The 21,711-nt window shown below is 42.9% G+C and overlaps 1 protein-coding gene and 1 long non-coding RNA gene across 5 annotated transcripts in view; one reads left to right on the forward strand and one right to left on the reverse strand.

The window, feature by feature from the left end:
- Positions 1-21,711, reverse strand: part of LOC139355960 (disco-interacting protein 2 homolog C-like) — a 35,098-nt gene that overhangs the window by 11,846 nt on the left and 1,541 nt on the right. For 3 of the 4 annotated variants that reach the window (XM_071068698.1, XM_071068697.1, XM_071068696.1), the window contains exons 3-5: positions 20,611-21,689; positions 6,177-6,386; positions 3,553-3,687 (exon numbers count right to left, since the gene is read on the reverse strand). In XM_071068698.1, the coding sequence (XP_070924799.1) occupies positions 3,553-3,687; positions 6,177-6,386; positions 20,611-20,632 (367 nt within the window). In that variant the 5' untranslated portion in view covers positions 20,633-21,689. Of the gene's footprint in view, positions 1-1,913; positions 3,688-6,176; positions 6,387-20,610; positions 21,690-21,711 lie in introns of those variants that run through there. The other variant, XM_071068695.1, reaches the window with a different exon arrangement.
- On the forward strand, positions 18,144-20,924 carry LOC139355964 (uncharacterized). Its single transcript, XR_011607345.1, has 2 exons — positions 18,144-18,246; positions 20,527-20,924. It is a non-coding gene; the product is annotated as an uncharacterized lncRNA (long non-coding RNA).

Genomic DNA, 21,711 nt, shown 5'->3' on the forward strand with positions numbered 1-21,711 from the left:
TGTTTCAAGGCGGGAGGGATGATATTATGACATATATGGCAGAAAGTGTACACTCCCCAGGGATATTGTTCCCATGATCCTGGAGGGAAGGGGATGATATTACTTTAAATATTACAGAAGGTGTACATGCCCCGAGTGATATTGTTTCTAATTTCCACGTGGGAGAGGAAGATATGACACCCAATAATGCAGGGAGTACAAACAGTCCTGGGATATTCTTCTTAACATTCAGGGAGGAAGAGGATATTACTCCCAATACAGACGGGTGTACACCCTCTGACGGTGTACACACTGAGGGTATACACCCATCTGTGAGAGTTCATAATTTCCAGAGAGGGAGATGATATTACTCACAATATCATAAACAGACTGTGAGTCCACCATGGCCCCTAATAGCCAGCGGGAGGAGAAGGGGTGGCTATTAGTCCCCACCTTGTGGGGGTGCCTCACCCCCCTGCGAGGTGACTCCTAATAGCCAGAGGGGGAGAGGGGGTGGCGATTAGTCCCCACCTCGCGAGGGGTGCCTCACCGCCCTGCGATGTGGCTCTTAATATTCGGGGGGGAGAGGGGGTGGCTATTAGTCCTCACATCGTGGGGGAGGTCCTAAAATAAAATATGTGTTAACTATTTAAAGGTGTGAATTTTATTACATATAGAAAAATGTGCGTTTAGCGTACAAATGTGTGCATTTATGTCAAATACATGAAAACACATAATCCAGGTGTTTCGGTTCATACCACTGTAGAGACTTTTCGGTTTCTTTTCATACAACTGCCCAACTGGGGCCCAGAGCCAACACCCACCAGCTGTGTCACTGCGTCTGTTGTTTTACTGTCACACACCGGCCCTACCCCACAAAAAAAAAAAAAAAAGCCATGGCACTTAATAAAAAATTAATTTTACAACATTATTAGAGATGACTTGTAGTCCTCTTTGAAGAGACTGCAGCATGTGAAGGATTTCAAATACAACTGTGTTCTGGGTCTCCTGATCTAAGGACCTATCCGCACTGGTGGCTTTAGCAGTGCTTCATGCAAACTTCCAGAAGGCATGTGTGTCATGTCTAAGAGCAAACTAGAGTTCACGCCTCAGCACTGTGTGCCTCTTCTTTCTTCCGTCCCACGGGCACCGTCTTCTCCCAGGGAGCTGGTGCTGTGCTCTGAGGCTCTGTCCCACCAGTCCCTGCCAAGTCCCTGGGGCCACTGTGGAGAACCAGCCTCCGTCTGTCAAAGTGTGTTGTGCAGAAAACAACTCATCCAAATCTGTTTAAAAACCACACATTTGCGACGCCTATAGGCCTCAGAAGGTGGAGGCAGACAGGTAAAGGCAGCTGCCATGGGGGCTGAAGTTCAAGCCGGTCTGTCCGGCGACTGATGGGCACTGTCTGCAGTGAGCCACTGCACATTTAGCGAGGCTGTCTGGCCCCTCACCTCTGCCAAGCCTCCACCCGTCGAGTCTGGCCTGGATTCTCACACGCCTGCACAGCCTTCATCTGGTTCATAACTCAGCTCACAAAGGGCCCCATACAAAGGCCCCCGTACCGCGGCAAGGACGGCGGTGGTCACACCTGTGGTCATTTATCCTCTCTGCATCTAGCTCCTCTTCCTGAGGCAACAGCACCTCTGAAGTCACAGCCTGGCCTCCCAACTCTTCCCCGTCCCGGGCTTCTTGGCATGTTGCTCTGCTGCACACACCTCAGCAAATACTGCTGATTAGCCAGAATCACCCAGAAATCTCTTAACCTTGATTCTGACTGCTTTTATAATTTGTAATATTTGTACTTCTGGTGTGATTTGAGGAACAACACATTTTAAAATTAGAGAAGATGTGGTTTTTATTCTCTCCTTTCTACTTGCAACCTTGAAAATTCAAGTAGCAGCAAGGTTTGTTGAGAGTAACTTCCACCAAATAGAACCTATTACAAATGTACTAGAGTGTCAAATAACCACATAGATGTAAAATAGAGATGCAGACACAGATATAAAATCCAATGGTTAAACCAAACTGAGAAATGCTTGCCAGTTTGATAGGACTTCTGAAACTTGACAAAAATGTTGGCTAAGGGATACAAGATGTTATGAGATGAGTGAGATGCTTGGCCTAGAACCACAGGCTCTCTCCTCTTTACAGCAGAAAATCCATAAGGAAGTCAAATCTGAAAGAACCAGGTACCATTGAACGACATCATCAGTCGTCCTTCCCATCCCTCGGCCAGCTGAGGTGAGTGCAGACAGTCGTTCACCAACATCCATCATCCATCCTCCAGGCCATGGCTACACTTTACTCCCAGGCTCCCTGTCATTATGTAGATTAGGTAAATCCTAGCCACTCTCACCTTAAGCCTACCCCTGCCAGCGTGGCAATCACCCAGTCCCAACCACAGCAAGGACAGCCGTGTCCGTGGGAACACAGAGCAGCGGTCTGAAAGGAACCTGGATCTCTGAATACCTCATGGAGCAGTCACCAGCCTGGAACATCCTCCCTGACGGCTTTGCAAGACAGAAAAACTCCTTGGTTCCTCAAGCTACAATACTGCAGAGTCTCAGGTCACAGCATCCTTATCTACCCTCGTCAGGAACCGTTCAATGCTCATCAAGACATGAGAATAAAACTGCAGTGGCACAGTCACACTCAACACAGACCACCTGCTGCTCACATTCATCGTATTAACACCAAAAAGCCACCGTGGTGGATATCCTGGATGTGGACACTCGGCGGCTTTTTGCTGGAGATGCGCTTTGTGCATTTATCGCACGACCATCTTGGCATCAGGAGCTGCAGCGCAGATGGCAGCTGTGCATGTCACAGGGAGTCTTATTCGCTGGAATCTCAGCCAGCTCCCAGCATCAGCTCCCACAGGGTCCTCTCCTCTGGGAGCACGTGCTTGGACGCCACAGTGTCCTGTGGATCCACAAAACCGCGCTGTCCTCCCTGGCCACTGTGCCTGTTGCGGCTCCGATAGTCCTCCGTGTCTACCTGTTGGGGCTCGGATAGGCCGCCTTGTCCGCCTGCGAGTCCCGTGCACTACAAGATTACGCCATTCCAAGGCTGCTCGATGAGGCTTCACACGGGGGCATTGTATTTCATTCACTGCTAGGTTCTACACTGACTCTTATGACCCCGGGGAAGGACTAAGACTTAAATAGAACAGCGGCTAGGTGATACAAACCGCCGCTGTAATCAGAACATACCAAGACCAGGCCACAGGAAGGAAGAAGCAGCCCTGGGCCGCAGCCTGTTACCAAGTCGCTGACATCTCTGTCCAACATGGATAAAAAGACCCTCTTTCCTCCGAAGTCTAAAGCAACATATCGGCCCATCTAACAGTAATTCTGTTGTACATTTAACTTCATCTTGCCCTTCTAAGTGACTGTTCACGGTCTTAACACCTGAACAAGAATTTCTCAGTTGCTGAACCACTGTTCGTTATTCAGCAGATAAAATGGCAGCAGATTGCACCCCAGGAAGAAACACACCCAGTCACGGGCACAGAACGGGACATCAGCACAAACCGTTTCCCAGAAAAAAACGCATCTCTGCTTTGGGACATACCATCCCCGGTCTCCATGAGCTCGGCGTTGCAGTACTTGGGCGCTGTCCGGGACCCCGTGGAACCCTGTGGTCGCTCCATCTGTATGGAGTGCTCTGAGGTGTACGTGGTTACGTCAGGAGGTGCAGAATGATTATCTGTAAAGAAGCACATCATGAGTGTTTCTGGTGGTTGTGGCGTTTGCTCTGCAGGTTGAGCAAGCCATAGCTCAGGAAGAGACGGGAGCGCAGACGCTCACCCTGGGGGTGCCGTGAGAAGCCAAAGCCGATCTCAGCCACGTCTGCCACAAACATCTGGCACAAAGGGGGACCCCAGCATAACTCATGTTGCCGAAAATGGAGTAGAGTTCGGTGAAACCTCAATTTCCTAACAGGAGCCACGTCAGCGGTATTTTAACTAGAATAACGTTAGACCGGCAATGGCAGGGCGCCAGGAAGCGTGTGTGTGTTCATGGAAGGGTCCCGTTTCCTGTCGGCCACCGTCCACACAGCCCAGGGCTTTACTCGCGCTTTGGAGCCCAGGGCCTGGAAATGGAAACCCAGCTCTGAAAACTTCTGGGGATTTGGGGATGTCCCTAAAGCTCTCCGTGCCTCAGTTTCTTCATCAAATGGGAACAGTAATGGCTATGACCATGTAGGATTGGGGCGGGGGGGTTGGCCAGTGTGACTATGTTGTGCCTGGACTCCTTAGAACACTCACGCACACATGATCACAGATGCTAAGTTCTCATTCACAGGCTTCTGATTATCTCAGAAGGTCAAATGCACATCTGACTTTTTACTTCTCTTCTTTTGCCACACAAAATATTTCTGCTCTTCAAGTTTCATTATTTTGTCACAGCTTTTCCAAAAAACTCCCAAACTTATAGAAAATTTCCAGATAGTCTAGGAGGATTATCTTTGTGCCCAATTAGAAATTACCGGAACGCGATCACCCGAGAGTTACATTTGGGTCACACTGAGCCCTGACGTACATGAGTTAGGAGCCCCTCATAGTTTGGATAAATTAATTCTTTGTACTAAAACTTCCTCCAGTATTGAAAGGGTAAACCCACAAAGGGAGGCCCAAGTGCAGTGATCCATTTATTCAAAAATATGTGTTTTCCTTGGTAAGATTCTGTGCACTTTCTTAAAATTGAATAAAATCCGAGGATACAAATGCTTCCACCAAGTGGCAGAGGCGGTGTCTGGCCTCCCCGTTCACGTCTGGCAGAGCCTTGGCCACTATCCTGCAATCCAATATACACATGGAATTTTATTATGGAAAAATACGTAGCAGTCACACATTTCTGTTCAATGTTTAGCCTGCTGTGATTTCAGGTAGGGTTATTAATTCACATAAACGAGTGTACATGTTCCTGAAACTGTGTCAAACTGAAGTTTAACACTGCTTTGCATTTGAGTACTACTTTGCAAACTTTTAAAGAGTATTTCTGTTTTCTCCTTTATACTCACAACAGTTGAGAGAGAAAAATTATTGTTTTCAATTTTTTTTCCCTCACTCAAGCCTAAAGCAGAAGGGACTTCAAGATCCCAGCAGCAGTTATTGGGAAAAGTGAGACAGACCCAGCTCTCCTGACAGCAAACTCCTGTTCCAGACAGAAAACAGTTGACGCTTTCAGTGTCAGTGAGCACCGAAGGGGCTGGGACCCAAGTCAATCCCAAACACCTCTGGGTGTGAAGGAGTCAGTGATCTAGAAGTGAACATTCTGGGGTTCTGGGGTGTCTGTCGGCTATCTGATCACACATGACGTCCACCTGCTTCCCACTGAGGGTTTTGCAGAGATCAGGCTTTCCTGTGGTAGCTGGTGCCGGGAGGGTCTGAGCCTGCGGCTCATGCTCCGTTATCGGCGACGTGGTACACAGTCATCTCCGGTTACTGCTTTAATAGAGACACACACCAAAACCTATTCAACCCAAGTCCCATACTTGATGGAAAACATTTTCTCCTGAACCATTCAAAGGCAGAGCGACGCGAGGCTCATCGTGGCTCCCCCACGTGTCGACTCTAGCTCTAGTAATTCTCACTTCACTCCTTTTCCACGGCATCTTCAAACGTTGTAGGGCAGTGATCCTAACTTTGCTCTTTTTCTAATACAGAGGATCTCCCTTGTCATAGAACCTACACAAAACAGTGCGCCACGCCCAAGAAATCTGAACACCTGTGGCAGACAGCAGCGTAAAGCGGCCGTGCTTAAAGCCCTCGTTTCCTTAAATGACTCCCGTGGTCAGGAGGAGCACACTTTAAAACCCTGTCCTGTTGACTGGGACTGTTAAGGTTTCACGCAGGAGCATAAGTGAGAAGAAAAGATAGAAGCGGATATGGCTGCAGGATTCCCCAGGAACACGAAAGGACTTATAAACAGAAGGCCCCTGGAATTCGGATATGGCTGCGGGATTCCCCAGTAACAAGGCCCCTGGAATTCCAGCTGTGGGAGGAACCTGGGCATGAGAAAAGCAGTACAGCAGCTTCCAGAAACAATCCAACCAAAGCACCCCAGGGGCCAGAGGGGCTCTGCGCTCTTTCCACTAAGGGATTCCACAGCCAAGATACAAACAGAGGAAAACGTGCACACACAAAGGGGTTTAGACAACAGGCACAGAAAGACACTGTGAAGCGTGCTCACCCATGGGGGTCTGGGCCATGACATCCGCTAGCCTGTGGGCAGCTCTGCTGCCCCCGCTCTGCGTGGAGGACGAGGAGGTGGTGGACGTGGTGGAGCCGTGGATGGCCTGACTGATCCAGTGCTCCACTTTGATGCTGCCCTGGCTGGAGGTCGGGGCGCCCTGGGAGTCCACCTGCACTGAGCCTTCATCTTCTGAGCCATAAGAGGTATCTGTGTAAGAAGAAAGGAAATTTGCTATATGTTGCAGCAAAAACAGGCACTACAATCTCAGTCCCTGCAACACAGATTTACTTCACGCAAGTCTGAACAGTTGTTTAATGACTTTTTGCCGTAGACACTCTTGAGAATTTAAACCACTTTTCAGATAATGAACCATTTATTTTAGCATAATGAATTTTGCTTCCAAAGCACCTTATACAAACATGCTATAAGATGTTTGATACTGTCATCTCAAAGATGCACTGACACATTTCCTCTACACAGCAGTTTGGGAAGAAACCAAGTGTTTTCTTGTGTCAGTCAGAAAGTGAGAGGGCAAGGGGAGGCGGAGGGCCTGTGCAGCTCTCAGGAGTCTCAGTGTGACTATGTTTAGCCCCGGTTAGTCCTGAGATGCTCTTCTGGGCTCTGATTTATTTCTAGGTTGGTGTGTGTGTTAGATACCCTTGCAGGTGATTTTTGCATCTGTGTGTTAGTTACCCATAGAGCTGATTTATTTCTATATCGGTGTGTTAGATACCCATGCAGGTGATTTCTGCGTCTGTGTGTTAGTTACCCATACAACTGATTTCTTTCTATGTCAGTGTGTTAGATACCCATGCAGCTGATTTATTTCTACATCGGTGTGTTCGATACCCATGCAGCTCTCTAAGGATCAAGACGCTGATGATGGTAACAGGAGGGAAAGCAGAATGTGCCTCACATAGAGCGGCCCCTCCACCTCCCCGTTTTCCTCTGGGGTACACAACAAACCCTCATGTTACATTTTGCACTCAAATCTATTCACCTTTACACTATTCGTTTCTTATACATTGTCATTATTGATTTTTCTATCTGTACAAATTGGATATCTTGGATTATGAGAAAATACATCCCTTTTTTCACTATAATTCGCGAGAACATTTTTCATTTAATAACTTTTCATGCAGCACCAAGGTTTTTGGGAATAAATTGCTGCTGTATTTGTTAAACTTCAACGTAAGAATGACACTCAGAATCCTACCTACAAGTGAGTGATGGGAGGCGCTGGCTCAGGTGAGCAGCTCCAGATCATTGGGTGAGAGAAGGAGTCACAGCAAATAATCTTAAGACACTGGTTTGCTTCTTAAAAGACAGTAAGGGCAAACAATATTCACACTTATTACCACTGTCACATGACTTACGCTGTTTGGGAATTTTTTAAAAAGTTTACTTGTTAGACAAGCAATAATATTAGGAGCCTGAAAATTCTCTATCATCTTGCTTTTTTTTCTTTTGAGACAGAGTCTTGCTCTGTTGCCCAGGGTGGGGTGCAGTGGTGTGATCTCTGCTCACAGTAACCTGTCACTCCCCGGCTCAAGTGATTCTCTTGCCTCAGCCTCCCAAGTAGCTGAGATTATAGGCAAGTGCCACCATGCCTGGCTCATTCTTGTATTTTTAGCAGAAACGGGGTTTCACCATATTGGCCAGGCTGGTCTCGATCTCCTGACCTCGTGACCTCATGATCTGCCTGCCTTGGCCTCCCAAAGTGCTGGGATTACAGGCATGAGCCACTGCGCCTGGCCGACCCTGCCTTTTAAGAAAACTTACACAATTTATATAAAAGTAAAAGTAAAACTGACACAGCCTTGAGACTTTTGAGAAAGGTACACAACCAGGTGTCCATTTGGAGCACAACCATCTCCCCAGAACGTCTTCTCAAAACCCTTTCCAATCTTTCATTCCTCACTCCCACCTACCTTTTCCAAGAAACCTGCAGAATAATGTGATATAGACACTCGACAGAATAGCAGCAAACCAAGCAAGCAGCATATGAAATGGATGATACAGCATGACCAGTGGTGACTAGAATTACACACCATGGGGACAGGAAGTCAGGTTGATTTAACATTCAAAACTGAATTAATGTCATACGCGGTAAAGAATTACGGAGTAGAACCGCGTGTTAACCTTAGGAGACATAGAAAAGTACTGACAAATTCAAGAGAACGAAACTCAACAAACCATGAATAGAAGGCAATTTCCTCAACCTGTTAAAGTACATTCATGAAAAGCCACAGCTAACATTGTATTTAATGGTAAACAATAGAATGCGTTTTCCCTAAGATGGAGAACAAGACAAAGATGTCCCCTCTTGCCACTTTTATTCAACATTATCTGGCAGGTTCTAGCTGGTGAAATAAATTAACAAGTTTAGTAATAAAGACATCCAGATTAGAAAGGAATAAAAGTGTCTTTATTCATAGATGACCTGACTTTGGCATGTAGAAAATGGCAAGAAGTACACCAAAAATTACTAAAACAAAGTTTGATGGGATCATAGGACACAAGATAAAGATATACATATACTAGCAATAAAAAACCTGAAAATAAAATTAAGAAAATCGTTCCATTCACAATAGCATCAAAAGCAGAAGACATTCAGCTGAACTTCTAACAAAAAGGTGCAAAATGTGTACAATGACAACTATAAAACATTACGGAGAGACATTAAAGATCCAAATAAATGGAAACTAAATAAATGGAGGCAGATTCATGATCGTGAATTCGAAAACGCAGCATTATCAAGACAATTCTTCCAAAACTGTTCCATTAATTCAAGGCACTGCCTAATAAAATCCCAGAAGGCTGTGTGTGAAATGGAAAGCTTATTCTCAATTTTATCTGGAAATACAAAGGACCTACAATAGCCAAAATAAATTTGAAAAAGGGAAACAATGTTGGAAGACTTCACTATCTGATTTCAAAACTTTACATAAAGTCATAGTTATTAAGGCAGTGGTATTAGCACAAAAATAGATGTATACATCAAAGGAACAGAATTAAACTCAGAAATAAAGCCTTATATTTATGATTAATTTATTTTTGACAAAGGTCTCAAGACAATTCAGTAAAAGAAAGGTAGTTTGTTTTTTCAACAAATGTTGCAGTGGCAACTGGGTACCCACAGACCAAAAAGAAAAACCGTGGGGGAAAGAATCCCCCAAACCAAACGAAAACAAAAATCCGACTTAGATCTTTACTGCACACACAAAAATTAACTCCAAATGGATCACAGACCTAAGTGAAAGAACAGTAAGACCGTGACACTTCTAAAACTCCCAAAGACACAACCCATGAAAATTAGTGAAATGGACTTCATTAAAATAGAAAACTAGTAAGTTTTAAAAGATGATTATCTCCCTATAACTAATGTAACAAATTACCTTGATCTTAGTGGCTTATAACAAGACAAATCTATTATCCTATTGATGAAGAAGTCAGAAGTGTAAAATCTAAGTGTCAGCAGAACTACGTTCCTTCTGGAGGCTTCAAAGGAGAATCCATTTCTTTACCTTTCCCAACTTTTAGAGGCCACCTGTGTCCCTGACTCATGGCCCCTCTTCATCTTTAAAGTGCATCAATCCAGTCTCCAGTTCTTTTCTCTTTTAAGGACCTTCTTGATTACAGTGGGTCTACCTACTTAAACCAGGATAATGGTCCCATCTCAAGATCTTAAATTAATCAGCTGCAAAATGCCTTTTAACCACTTCAGACAACAGGTTCATAAGTTCTGGGGAATAGGACCTGGGTATCTTGGGGGAAAGGCTTTGTTCTGTCTGCTACATAGTAGTTTGTTCTTTCACTGAGAAACGTTACATCTGTAAAACTCTTATATTCAGATTGCATAAGGCACCTGTAACCCATAAGATGACAACCAACCCATTTACAACATGAGCAAAAAATCTGAACATTTTACCAATATATACAAATGGCTATGAATAGGAATTAGCACATTAAAAGCTAATAAGCACATTAAAAATGCTTAGCATCATTCATTGTTGCAAAGTAAATACACAATGATATACCATTCCACATCAATTAGAATGACAAAAATAAAAATAACAGTAATTATTGGTGGTGATGATGTGGAGAAACTGGGATGAGCATATGCTGCTGGTGGAAATGTGAAATGGTGCAGTTATTTTGTAAATAATTTGGCAGTTTTTAAAAAGCTAAACCTAAACTTACAATAAGACTCAATCATGCTACTTGGCATCCACTTAAGATAAAAGAAATTATATGCATACACAAAGATATGTACATTAATGTCAATGGCAGCTGAATATGGAAACAATGAATAACCAACTGGTAAATGAATAAACAGAATGTGTCATATCTATCAAATAGAATATAAATAAATAATAAGAAATAAACTACTGGTGCATGGTACAGCAAGGACTTCAAAACAGGTAAAGGAGGCATAGAGAAGTGTGTACATTGTATGATTTTATATCATAAAATTATAAGATCATAAAAAAACCAAAAACCATAAAATCAGAGTAAAATATTCTATGATTTTATATTCTAGAAAATTTAGAGTGCACTGTTATGATTTCTAGGGTTCTTTTCTGTAGAGCTAACCTTTCATCTGATATCCTTTGCAATCAGCCAAGTACATTCTTTAGCACGTTTATAGTGTAGTTCTGCTGATAACACATTCTCTTAGCTTTCATATTTGGGAATGTGTTGTTTCACCCCTGTTTATAAAGGAGATTTTCCCTGGATATGAGTTGACAGGCCTTTCTCCTGCTTTTAGTGCTTTAAAAAAATGTCTTTCCATGGTCTTCTGGTCTCCACTGTATCTTCACAGAAGTCACGCGTTTTTGAAATGCTTCTCTGGTATGTAACGTGACTTTTCCTTCTGAGTCCTTTCAGGATCTCCTCTTAATCTTGGGATTTCAGTACTTTGGCTATCATGAACTCGGATGTGCTTCTTGTTATACTTGTTCTGCTTGGAGTTCACTGAACTTCTCGGGGCCGGACACAGGTGTTTGACATCAATCTGAGAAAATTTTGACTCCTTTTTTCAAAGGTTCTTGCTCTTCTCTCTCTTTTCCTTCTTGTATTACAAGTATATTGACGTATCACAGGAGCTTGAGGTTCTGTTGGCTTTCCTTTCATTTTGTTTCTCTGGGCTTCACTTTGGTTAATTCCTTTTCATCTCCCTTCGAGCCCACAGACTTCATCTTCCTTCTCCAACCTGTTAAGCCCATCAGCGCCATTTCATCTCAGTGTCATATTTTCCAGCTTCATAGTGATGTCTCATGTATACCCTATATATGCACAGCGTCTCCTATCATGGACATTGCCTACCAGACTGGTACATTTGTCACAACTGATACTTCTACAGTGAAACATCATTACCACTCCAACTCCATCATTCACATCAGGGTTCATTCTTGGTGTTGTACAATATATGGCTCTGGACAAATGCATAACATGTATCCACTATTACAGTATCATACAGAGATCACATGATACTAAAAACTCTCCTGCTCTGCCTATTCATCCCTGCCTCCCCCTGGCAACAACTGATCTTCTTACAGTCTCCGTAGTCTTGCCTTTTCCAGGATGTTGTAAAGCTGGAATCATACAACAACCTTTTCAGATTGCTTCTTTCACTTAGCAATATGCCCTTTAAGTTTCCTCCGTGTCTTTTTATGGATAGCTCATTTATTTTCAGCCTCAAATAATATCCCATTGTCTGGATGTACCACAGCTCACTTATACATTCACCTACTGAGGGGCATTTTGGTTGCTTCCAAGTTTTGACAACTATGAATAAGGCTGCTCTAAATATCTACTTGCAGGCTTTTGTGTGTAGACATAAGTTTTCAACTGCTTTGAGCAAATACCAAGGAGTGTAATTGCTTTATCATATGGTAAGAGTATAGTTAGTTTTGTAAGAAACCACCAATCTGTCTTCCTAAAGGCTGTTCTATTTTTATTAAGACCCGCCATGAATGAGAGAGAATTCCCACAGCTCCACATCTTCACAGGCTTTGGTGTTGATAGTGTTCTGGATTCTGGTGTAGTGATATCTTACTGTTGCTTTCATCTGCATTTCTCTATGACACGTGATGTGAAGCATCATCTCATACGTCGATTTGCCATCTCTATATCTTCTTAGATGAGGCATCTGTTAGTCTTTGACCCATTAATGTGATGAATTACGTTAATTGGCTTTTCAATGTTAAACCGGCTTTGGATACGTGAAATTCCATGTGGTTTTAGTGCACAATTTTTGCTAGATTTGCTAATATTTTATTGAAGATTACTGCATCTATGTTCATGAGAGATGTTCTGTAGTTTTCTTGTAATATTTTGTTATTAAAATGGTATTTGATATTAAAATGATGCTGGCTCTATAGAATGAGTTAAGAAGTATTCCTCAGCTTCTATGTTCTGAAAGAGATTGTAGATAATTGGTATAATTTCTTCTTAGATATTTGGTAGAATTCACCAGTGAACCCATCTGGGCCTGGCACTTCCTGTTTTGAAAGGTTATTAACCACTGATTCAATTTAACAGATACAGGCCCATACAGATCGTTTCTTCCTGTTCAAATTTTGGCAAATTCTGTCTTTAAAGAAATTGGTTCATTTCATCCACGTTATCAAATTTGTGGCCATAGAGTTATTCATAATTTTTATTATCCTTTTAATGTCCATGGGATCTGTAGTTATGTCCCTTATTTCATTTCTGATATTGGTAATTTATCTGCTGTATTTCTTTTTCTTGTTAGAGGCTTACAGATTTTCTCTCAAAGAACCAGCTTTTGGTTTCATTGATTTTTCTCTACTGATATTCTGTTTTCAATGTATTGATTTCTGCTCTTTCATTATTTGTCTCCTGCTTAGAATTTAATTGGATGTTCTTTTTCTAGTTTTCGAAGGTGGAAGCTGATTGATTTTAGATCTTATTTTTAACGTATGCATTTAAATCTATAAATTTCCCTATAAACATTACTGTCACTGCAGCTCACAAATTTTAACAAGTTTTCATTTTCATTTACTTCAAAAATTCAAAGAAATCTTCAGGTTTCTTCCTTGAACAACGTATTATGTATAAGTGTACTGTTTAATATCCTAATATATTTTCCAGTCGTCCATTATTGATTTCTACTTTACTGTGGTTGAGAACATACTTGTTTGATTCCTATTCTTTTAAATGTGTTAAGGTGTGTTTAATGGACCACAACATGGTATGTCTTGGTGAATGTTGTGTATTCTGCTGCTGTTGGAGGAAATAGTCTATAAACTTCAGTTATATACAGTTGACTGAGGATGCCGATTTCAATTTTGTCCTTACTGCTTTTCTGGCTACTGAATTGGTCCATTTCTGATAAAGGGGTGTTAACGTCTCCAACTATAATAGTGGGTTAATTATTTCTCCTTGAAGTTTATCAGTTTTTACTTTGGAATTCTGATACTTTGTTAGCAAAAGTACATTTAAGGATTGTTACATCTTCTTGGAGTATTGACCTCTTTATTACGTAATAGTCATCTCTGGTAACTTTCCTTGATGTAAAGTCGACTCTGTCTAAAATTAATATCACCACTTCCATTTTTCAAAATGAGTGTTGGCCGGGCACGGTGGCTCATGCCTGTAATCCCAGCACTTTAGAAGGGCAAGGCAGAATGATCACCTGAGGTCAGGAGTTCAAGACCAGCCTGGCCAACACGGTGAAATCCCATCTGTACAAAAATAGAAAAAATAAATAAATTACCCAGGCATGACGACAAATGCCTGTAATCCCAGCTACTCGGGAGGCTGAGGGAGAATCACTTGAACCTGGAAGGCAGAGGTTGCAGTGAGATATCAGGCCATTGCACACCAAAAAATTAGTGTTAACATTTATATCTTTTGCCATCCCTTTACTGTTGATCTATATGTATGTCTTTATATCTAAAGTGGATTTCTTATAGATAATATATAGTTCGGTGCATTTGGACTGACATTGAAAGTAATAATATACAGTTGAATTAACATCTACCATATTTGTTACTATTTTCTATTTGTTGCCCTTGTTCTTTGTTTTTGTCTTTCACTTTTTTTTCCTTGTGGTCTTTATTGAGCATATTCTATGATTTATTTTCTTTCCTTTCTTAGCATATCAGTTACTTTTTTTTTTTTTTTTAAGTGGCTGCCTTGGAATTTGCAATATAAATTTACAAGTAACCCAAGTCCACTTTCAAATGACACTACACTGGTTTCTTGATAATGCAAGCACACTATAATAACAAAATAACCCTAATTCCTAATTGCTCTCTCCCATCCCTTGGGTATCACTGCTCTCATTCATTTCACTTATATTTAAGTGTGTGTATATGACATATACATAAGCATATAATACAGTATATTTACTGTCGCTATTATGAATGAACTGTTAAGTTAGATCTGTTAAGAAAAATGAAAGATTTTCTTCTACCTTCACTATTTCTTCTTTAATGCTTTTTGTTTTTCTATTTATTTTTTTAAACAGACAAGGTCTTTCTCTGTTGCCCAGGCTGGAGTGGAGCAGCATCATTATAGCTCACCGCAGCCTTGAACGGGATCCTGGGCTCAAGAAGTGACCCGTCTCAGCCTCTCAAAGTAGCTGGCACTATAGGTGTTGGCCACCACGTTTGGCTTTTTTTTAATGAGACAGAGTCTCACAACGTTGCCCAGGCTGGTCTCAACTAAGCGGCCTCCAGCTCTACTCCCATCTTTGCCTCCCAGAGTGTTAGGATGACAGCTGTGAGCCCTGTAAACAGACTGTGCTCTTCCTTTCTTTGTGCACAGCTGAGTTACTGACCTCTACTATTTTCTCTAGAGAACTTTGAACATTTTTTGCAAGGCAGGTCTACCGGCAACAAATTTTTCAATTTTTGTAGGAGAAGGTCTTTTCTTTTTCTTCACTTTTGAAAGATAATTTCACAGAGTATAGACTTCTAGGTTAATGGAATTTTTTTCCTCTCAATAGTTTAAATACTTCACTCCACTTCTTGCTTTCATGGTTTTTGAGGGGAAGTTGAAAATAATTCTTATCTTTGATCCTCCATAGGGAAGGAGATTACTCTGGTTTCTTTGCTTTTTAATCTTTGATTCACCATAGTTTCAATATTTTATGCCCAAATAGAGTTTATTTTTGTTTTGTTTTTGTCGTCATCGTTTTTACATTTATCCTTCTTGGTGTTTCTTGAGCTTCCTGGATCTATGGTTTGGTGTCTGGCATTAATCTGAGGAAATTCAGCTATTACTGTTACAAATATTTCTTCTGTTCCTCTTTCTTCCCCCTTGTATTACCGTTATGCATATTTTATGCCTCTGTGGAAGTCCCATAGTGCTTGGATACTCCGTTCTTTTTTGCTTTTCAGCTCTGGAGGTTGGAGTTGGGTATTTCCCTTTCTCCCAGGTCAGAAGGCTCTGATAAAATCCCACCAGGTTAGTCTCCACTTAACTAGCTTCTCAGGAAGGTGGACCTAGTGAAGAGTGCACTTGCATATTGAAAAATGATTCCTATTCTCTTTCCCCTGTAGTAAGTATGAGGGGATTTTTCTCTGATGTTTACTTCGAGAACCTGATTGAGCTTCTGATGATACAACTCACAAAAGCATGAGACCCATATGCACAGGCCTCCTGGAGGTTTTAACTCTCAGACGTGGCCACACCTCACCACAGCAATTTGTCAATTCCAGTTCAGGGTTTCCAATCCCAGCGTGGGTTCCTTGGAGCATTGTGCTCCAGTGTATGGTGATTCATCTGCTTTACCTGTCCAGCCAATCTGGGGACAGTGGCTTGCCGGTGACCTCACGTCTCTTGCAGGTTTAAGAAGAGCTGCTGATTTTTCAGTTTGCTCAGCTTTTTACCTGTGAGGAGGGAGTGACAATTCTCAAGATTATCGTGTACAGAACCTGAAATTCCCCAACTCCATTATAGTGAAAAGTGTCTTCCCTTCCTCTGGCTCAAGAATTAAAATATTTTCATTCTCTGACACGTTGTACTCTGATTCCCTAAATATTTATAATTGTAGATTTAAAAACTCAGTTTTCTGCTGTATCAGACATGTAGACTGGCACTTTCCAACAGAATTATGAGAGTCCTGTTATAGAACTTGAAACCTTCCTTGTAGCCTCATAACCTTCCTTGTAGCCTCATATAAGTATATAAACAGGTATAATTAATTTTACTGGTATATTTTTAACTCAAAATGCTCATACTATACTTGCAATAAGAAATACAAATAGGCCGGATGCGGTGGCTCAAGTCTGTAATCCCAGCACTTTGGGAGGCCGAGGCGGGTGGATCACGAGATCGGGAGATCGAGACCATCCTGGCTAACACGGTGAAACCCCGTGCCTACTAAAAATACAAAAAATTAGCCAGGCGTGGCAGCGGGCAGCAACTTGGGAGGCTGAGGCAGGAGAATGGCATGAACCCGGGAGGCGGAGATTGCAGTGAGCCGAGATCACGCCACTGCACTCTAGCCTGGGCAAGAGAGCTAGACTCCGTCTCAAATTAAAAAAAAAAACAAATACAATATTTTCTATTTTTTATATTAACTGGCATGTCTTTCACGCAGCAAATCCAGTTCAGACCAGGCACACGTCATGTGCTCAGCCGCCGCATGTGGTGAGTGACAGAGACCATCCTGCATGTGTGTGCACTTTTTACTGCCTTTTTCTTGACCACAGATTCTACCCCCCGTTTCTCTGTGTATGCGGTGATTATTTGCTGAATATTACACATTGTGGGTAACTTGTTGAGCACACTCAGGATCCCTAACCTCCCTCTGAAGCTTTCCAGCTCTTGTTTTAGCAGTTAGCACAGGCACGGCTGGGTCATCGTGACATGGGCAGGCTTGGTTGGATTCGCTGTTGGTGTGAATCTGTGGAGAGCTCCCATCCTGCACCCACTTGGGTCTCCCCCTCCTGGACGTGGTAAGATGGCCATGCTCCGCCCACACCTGAGCTCTCTCTGATCTCCCCCTCCCGGACATGGTAGGACGGCCATGCTCCGCCACACCTGAGCTCTCTCTGATCTCCCCCTCCCGGACATGGTAGGATGGCCATGCTCCGCCACACCTGAGCTCTCTCTGATCTCCCCATCCTGGACGTGGTAGGGTGGCCATGCTCCGCCACACCTGAGCTCTCTCCGAGCTCCGCCTTCTGGATGTGGTAGGATGGCCATACTCCGCCCACACCTGAACTCTCGGCACCACGGTCTGCAGGTGTTCTCCAGAGGGCAAGTGTACTGTGGGTGCATCTCATTCATTCTCCTGCCCTCGCCCTCAGGTTCTGGCTGGTACAGCTGTGGTCACAGACTAAAAACAGCCACCTCATTCGTTTTGTGCAGTTTTACAGTTGTTTAGGGCAGATGGGTGATTTGGGTCCCTGTTCTCTCATCATGGCTAGAAGTAGTTTTGGCAAATTATTCTTTTATCTTTACATTCGGAAACTAAAGGAAAGTTTCACCCATAGAATACTAGCGTTGCGACAATCCTAATGAGAGTTTCTCCAGAAACTAGGATCCAGGTCAGCAGCCAGTCATTTCATAGAAGATAAACTTCAAGAACATTCTCTGAAGGGCAATGAAACTGAGTAAGATCTAACCACTGTTACCAACAACCAAGAAAAATAGGTAAGAAAATGCAGCTAAGATTTGGATCAAGTAAGTACGGTAATAAACATGCAAACTATCGCTAAGCACAAATAGGCTGGGAGTAAAAAATTTTTATGATTTTGACATTTACAATTTTACAAAACTGCCCCATATGATATATCAAGAGGACTCCTGATGAAAATTTACAAAGGATGCTTTATGGCTTATATAAAACTGTTGGTCAAATCCAAATATTTCACAAAAATAACATTTCAAATAATATTCTTTTATATTTTGCAGACATCTGTACAAGGAGGTTATTCATCACACATGACCCAGTAACATTTGTCAGCGGTTAAATTCAATACAAGAAATAAGCAAATAACCGTAACCGCACTGTTTCTTCCATTTCAAAGTCTTTTCTCTTATACAAAGTGGTCAAGAAAAATGCCCGTTGCCTTACATACTGGTTAGTGCCAAAAATTTGGTTTAAAATATTTCAACCCTTGAAATATTTTACGTCCATGTTGTTAGTTACACAAAGAACACATACAAATACAATTATTTTGCCATAAGTTTTGGCAAATTATAACCATTAACTAAACAAACAGGAGTAAGCATGTTATTTTTGAGATAGGGTCTTGCTCTGTTGCCCAGGCTGGAGTGCAGTGGCACGATCATGGCTCACTGCACCCTGATCCTCCCACTCCAGCCTCCCGAGCAGCTGGGACCACAGGCACACACCACCATTCCTGGCTGATTTCTGTATGTTTTGCAGGGATGGGCTTTGGAATGTTGCCCAGGCTAGTCTCAAATGCTGGGAACTCAAGCAATCTGCCTGCCTTGGCTTCCCAAACTGCTGAGGTTAGAGGCATGAGCCACCATGCCTGGCCTAATCATTTTTAAAGAGTCTGCATTTATTATCGTAATTTTTTTCTAATTGAGATGGGGGTCTTGCTCTGTTGCCCCGGCTGGAGTGCAGTGGTGCCATCTCAGCTGACAGCAACCTCTGCCTCCCGGGCTCAAGTGATTCTCCCACCTCAGCCTCCCAAGTAGCTGGGACTACAGGTGCACACCACCAGGCTTAGCTAATTTTTTGTACTTTTGGTGAAGACAAGATGTACAAAAGGCATTTCTGTACATTTTGCCATGTTGTCCAGGCTGACCTTGAACCCTTGGGCTCAAGCCATACACCTGCCCTGGGTTCCCAAATTACTGGAGTTATAGGCATGAGCTATCGTGCCCAGTCCTTCATTATGTGCTGTGGCTTAATATTAAAATAAGGAAAGGGAGGAGCCCAAGGGAGCACGTTGGCAGAAAGGGCTCCCTTGTCAACAACTTGCTAGCACGGTATTCACTCCCTTGCCTGGCTGGCACTGCGTTCTTTAGATGAAGAACACGTTATGTGTCAATGAGAAACAGAAACAACATAGGAACACCCTGTCTCTACAAACACTTAAAAATTAGCTGGGTGTGGTGGCGAGCACCTGTGGTCCCAGCTGCTTGAGGCTGAAGTGGGAGGACCGCGTGAGCCCAGGTGGTCACAGCTGCAGTGAGCCAAGAGCTGCCATCATGATGCTGAATTTCAACCTTGGTGACAGAGCAAGACCTTGTCTCAAAACAAAAAGCAACGAAAACCCAAAATGATGCACTCTAAGTTCTGTCCTTTAAATTCCAGTACCTTCATTTGTAAAGGTATGTAAAGGTGAAACTCAGGAGCTGCCTGTAGTAATGTGGACGTACGCTTGACCTCAGCTCTGATCTGAAGCACGTCCTTCTGTCTCACTGCTTGCCAAGACTAAGCTAAATTTCAGAAGTAAAAATACTCCCGAAAATGTTGTACATTTTCAACTATTCGTATTGTGCCTTAAGTTTCTTTGGTATTGGAGCAAAAATACTGGGTCATTTAAAGTGATATGTAGCTTCAACGTGGGATGTAAGGTGATTCAGGTCCTTTGAGAAGACAAGCTTGCAACAACGGCATGAATAATGTTGGAATCAAAATCACAGAAACTAAACACCAAATAGCATAGGTTCAATCCGTGTCTCTAACAAGTATCTGGATAACTAAACTTTCTGCTTTACTTGGGTGTGAAGATCATGAAATGTAGTTTATAATTATTTGGGCAGAGAAAATAGAGAATTGGGGTAGTTATGTAAAATTCAAGATTAAAGAAAAGCAGTATTATATAGCAGAAATATAAATTGGCTATTACCTTCAGTAATTTAGATCAGGGGTTGGCAGGTCCCTGCACCAAATCTGGTCCGTTGTTCTTGTAAATAAAGTTTCATTGGTACACAGTCATACGCACTTGCTGTCACCCATGGCTGAGGGCAGAGTTGAGTGGTTGTGAGAGACCTTATGGCCTGCAGGAACTAAAATACTAGCTGGCACCTTGCAGGCAAAGTTTATGACCTGATTCGGGTAGCTGCCTAAACTGTCCAATTCGCTTGTTCTAAAACAATCCAACAATGTAGCACACTTATCTGAAGATTTGAGAATATGCATGCAACAGCCTAATCAGAAGAAAAGTCCAATTCCACCCATAGGGTTACAAACTCTTCCCTTTTCCCTACAAGGAATTAAATGAATAAAACTGTGTGAGATTTTACTGGTATGTATCATATGTATCAATCTTGATGAAAAGTTAAAAATGTGTATTTATACAGATACATAGTGTTACTTTTCATGCACTGTTTTCGGACTTCTGGTTCACAAAATCTGCATTTCTGCACCATGATTTTGAAGGCAAAAACCCAACTTCTGGGCTAGCGGTCAATTCTGAGGCGCCCAGCATGTTCAGGAGGCAGCGTCGGGGAGCGTGTCCCTTACCTGGAGGGGTGTAGGCGTCCATGGAGGTCTACACGACCAGGGACCTGCGTTTGGAAGGCATAGGCACCGCCATCTTCTGCTCTTTGTGTCTGGCCAGAGCCGCCTGGACAGCTTCCGTGTGGACGTCTGAAATGGAGAGAGCTCAGTCACTCAGTTCTCAGCTTAGGTCCCAGAGGCCAAGCTGCACCCTCCTCTCTGTCCCCGCAGCACGGTTCATCCACCTTCTGAAACTCACCAACAGATGGGTGGGTGAGGAAAGAAAATCAGTGTTTACAGTTCCATAAAGACATTAAAATTTATTCACAGACTTTTAATTATTCATTTTATTACTGTAGAATCCATATCCGCAAGCAAACACTGGGTGTAAACTGCACTGAGATTTTTCTTTTTAGGGTGAATGCACCTTGATCTTTGGAGATTCTTTGTAGGTCACACGTTTGAGCCTCCAAATCTTTTCACTGTACCGTTGAGAGGCGTGTGCACGCCTCGCACCCCAACTCACACAGCCACGGTCGCAGCTCAGCTCAACACCGGCCATGGGCCAGGACTGTGTTGGCTATGGATATGGTTTGGCTGTGTCCCCACCCAAATCTCAACTTGAATTCTACATCCCAGAATCCCCATGTGTCGTGGGAGGGACTTAGGGAGAGGTAACTGAATCACTGGGTCCCGTCTTTCCTGTGCTATTCTCGTGATAGTGAATAAGTCTCATGAGATCTGATGGCTTATCGGGGTTTCCGCTTTTGCTTCTACCTCGTTTTCTCTTGCTGCTGACATGTAAGAAGTGCCTTTCGCCTCCCACCATGATTCTGAGGCCTCCCCAGCCATGCGGAACCGCAACGCCAACTAAATCTTTTTCTTCCCAGTTTCGGGTATGTCTTTATCAGCAGCATGGAAATGGACTAAAACAACCATTAAGACATTTTGTGGCTATTAACCCATTACATTAATTCCACACATTCACTGAATGCCTTCTCTGTAAGTCCTTACGGGTTGGGGTCGCAGTGGTGATAAGGCAGACAGTCTCATGGCATCTCACGCAGGCCACTTCTTAAGGGATGAGACAAGTGATAGATGGGCTAGAGAATTAAAGCAGAGACA

This window comes from Macaca nemestrina, chromosome 8 (genome assembly GCF_043159975.1).
Source record: "Macaca nemestrina isolate mMacNem1 chromosome 8, mMacNem.hap1, whole genome shotgun sequence".
NCBI classification, from domain to species: domain Eukaryota; kingdom Metazoa; phylum Chordata; class Mammalia; order Primates; family Cercopithecidae; genus Macaca; species Macaca nemestrina.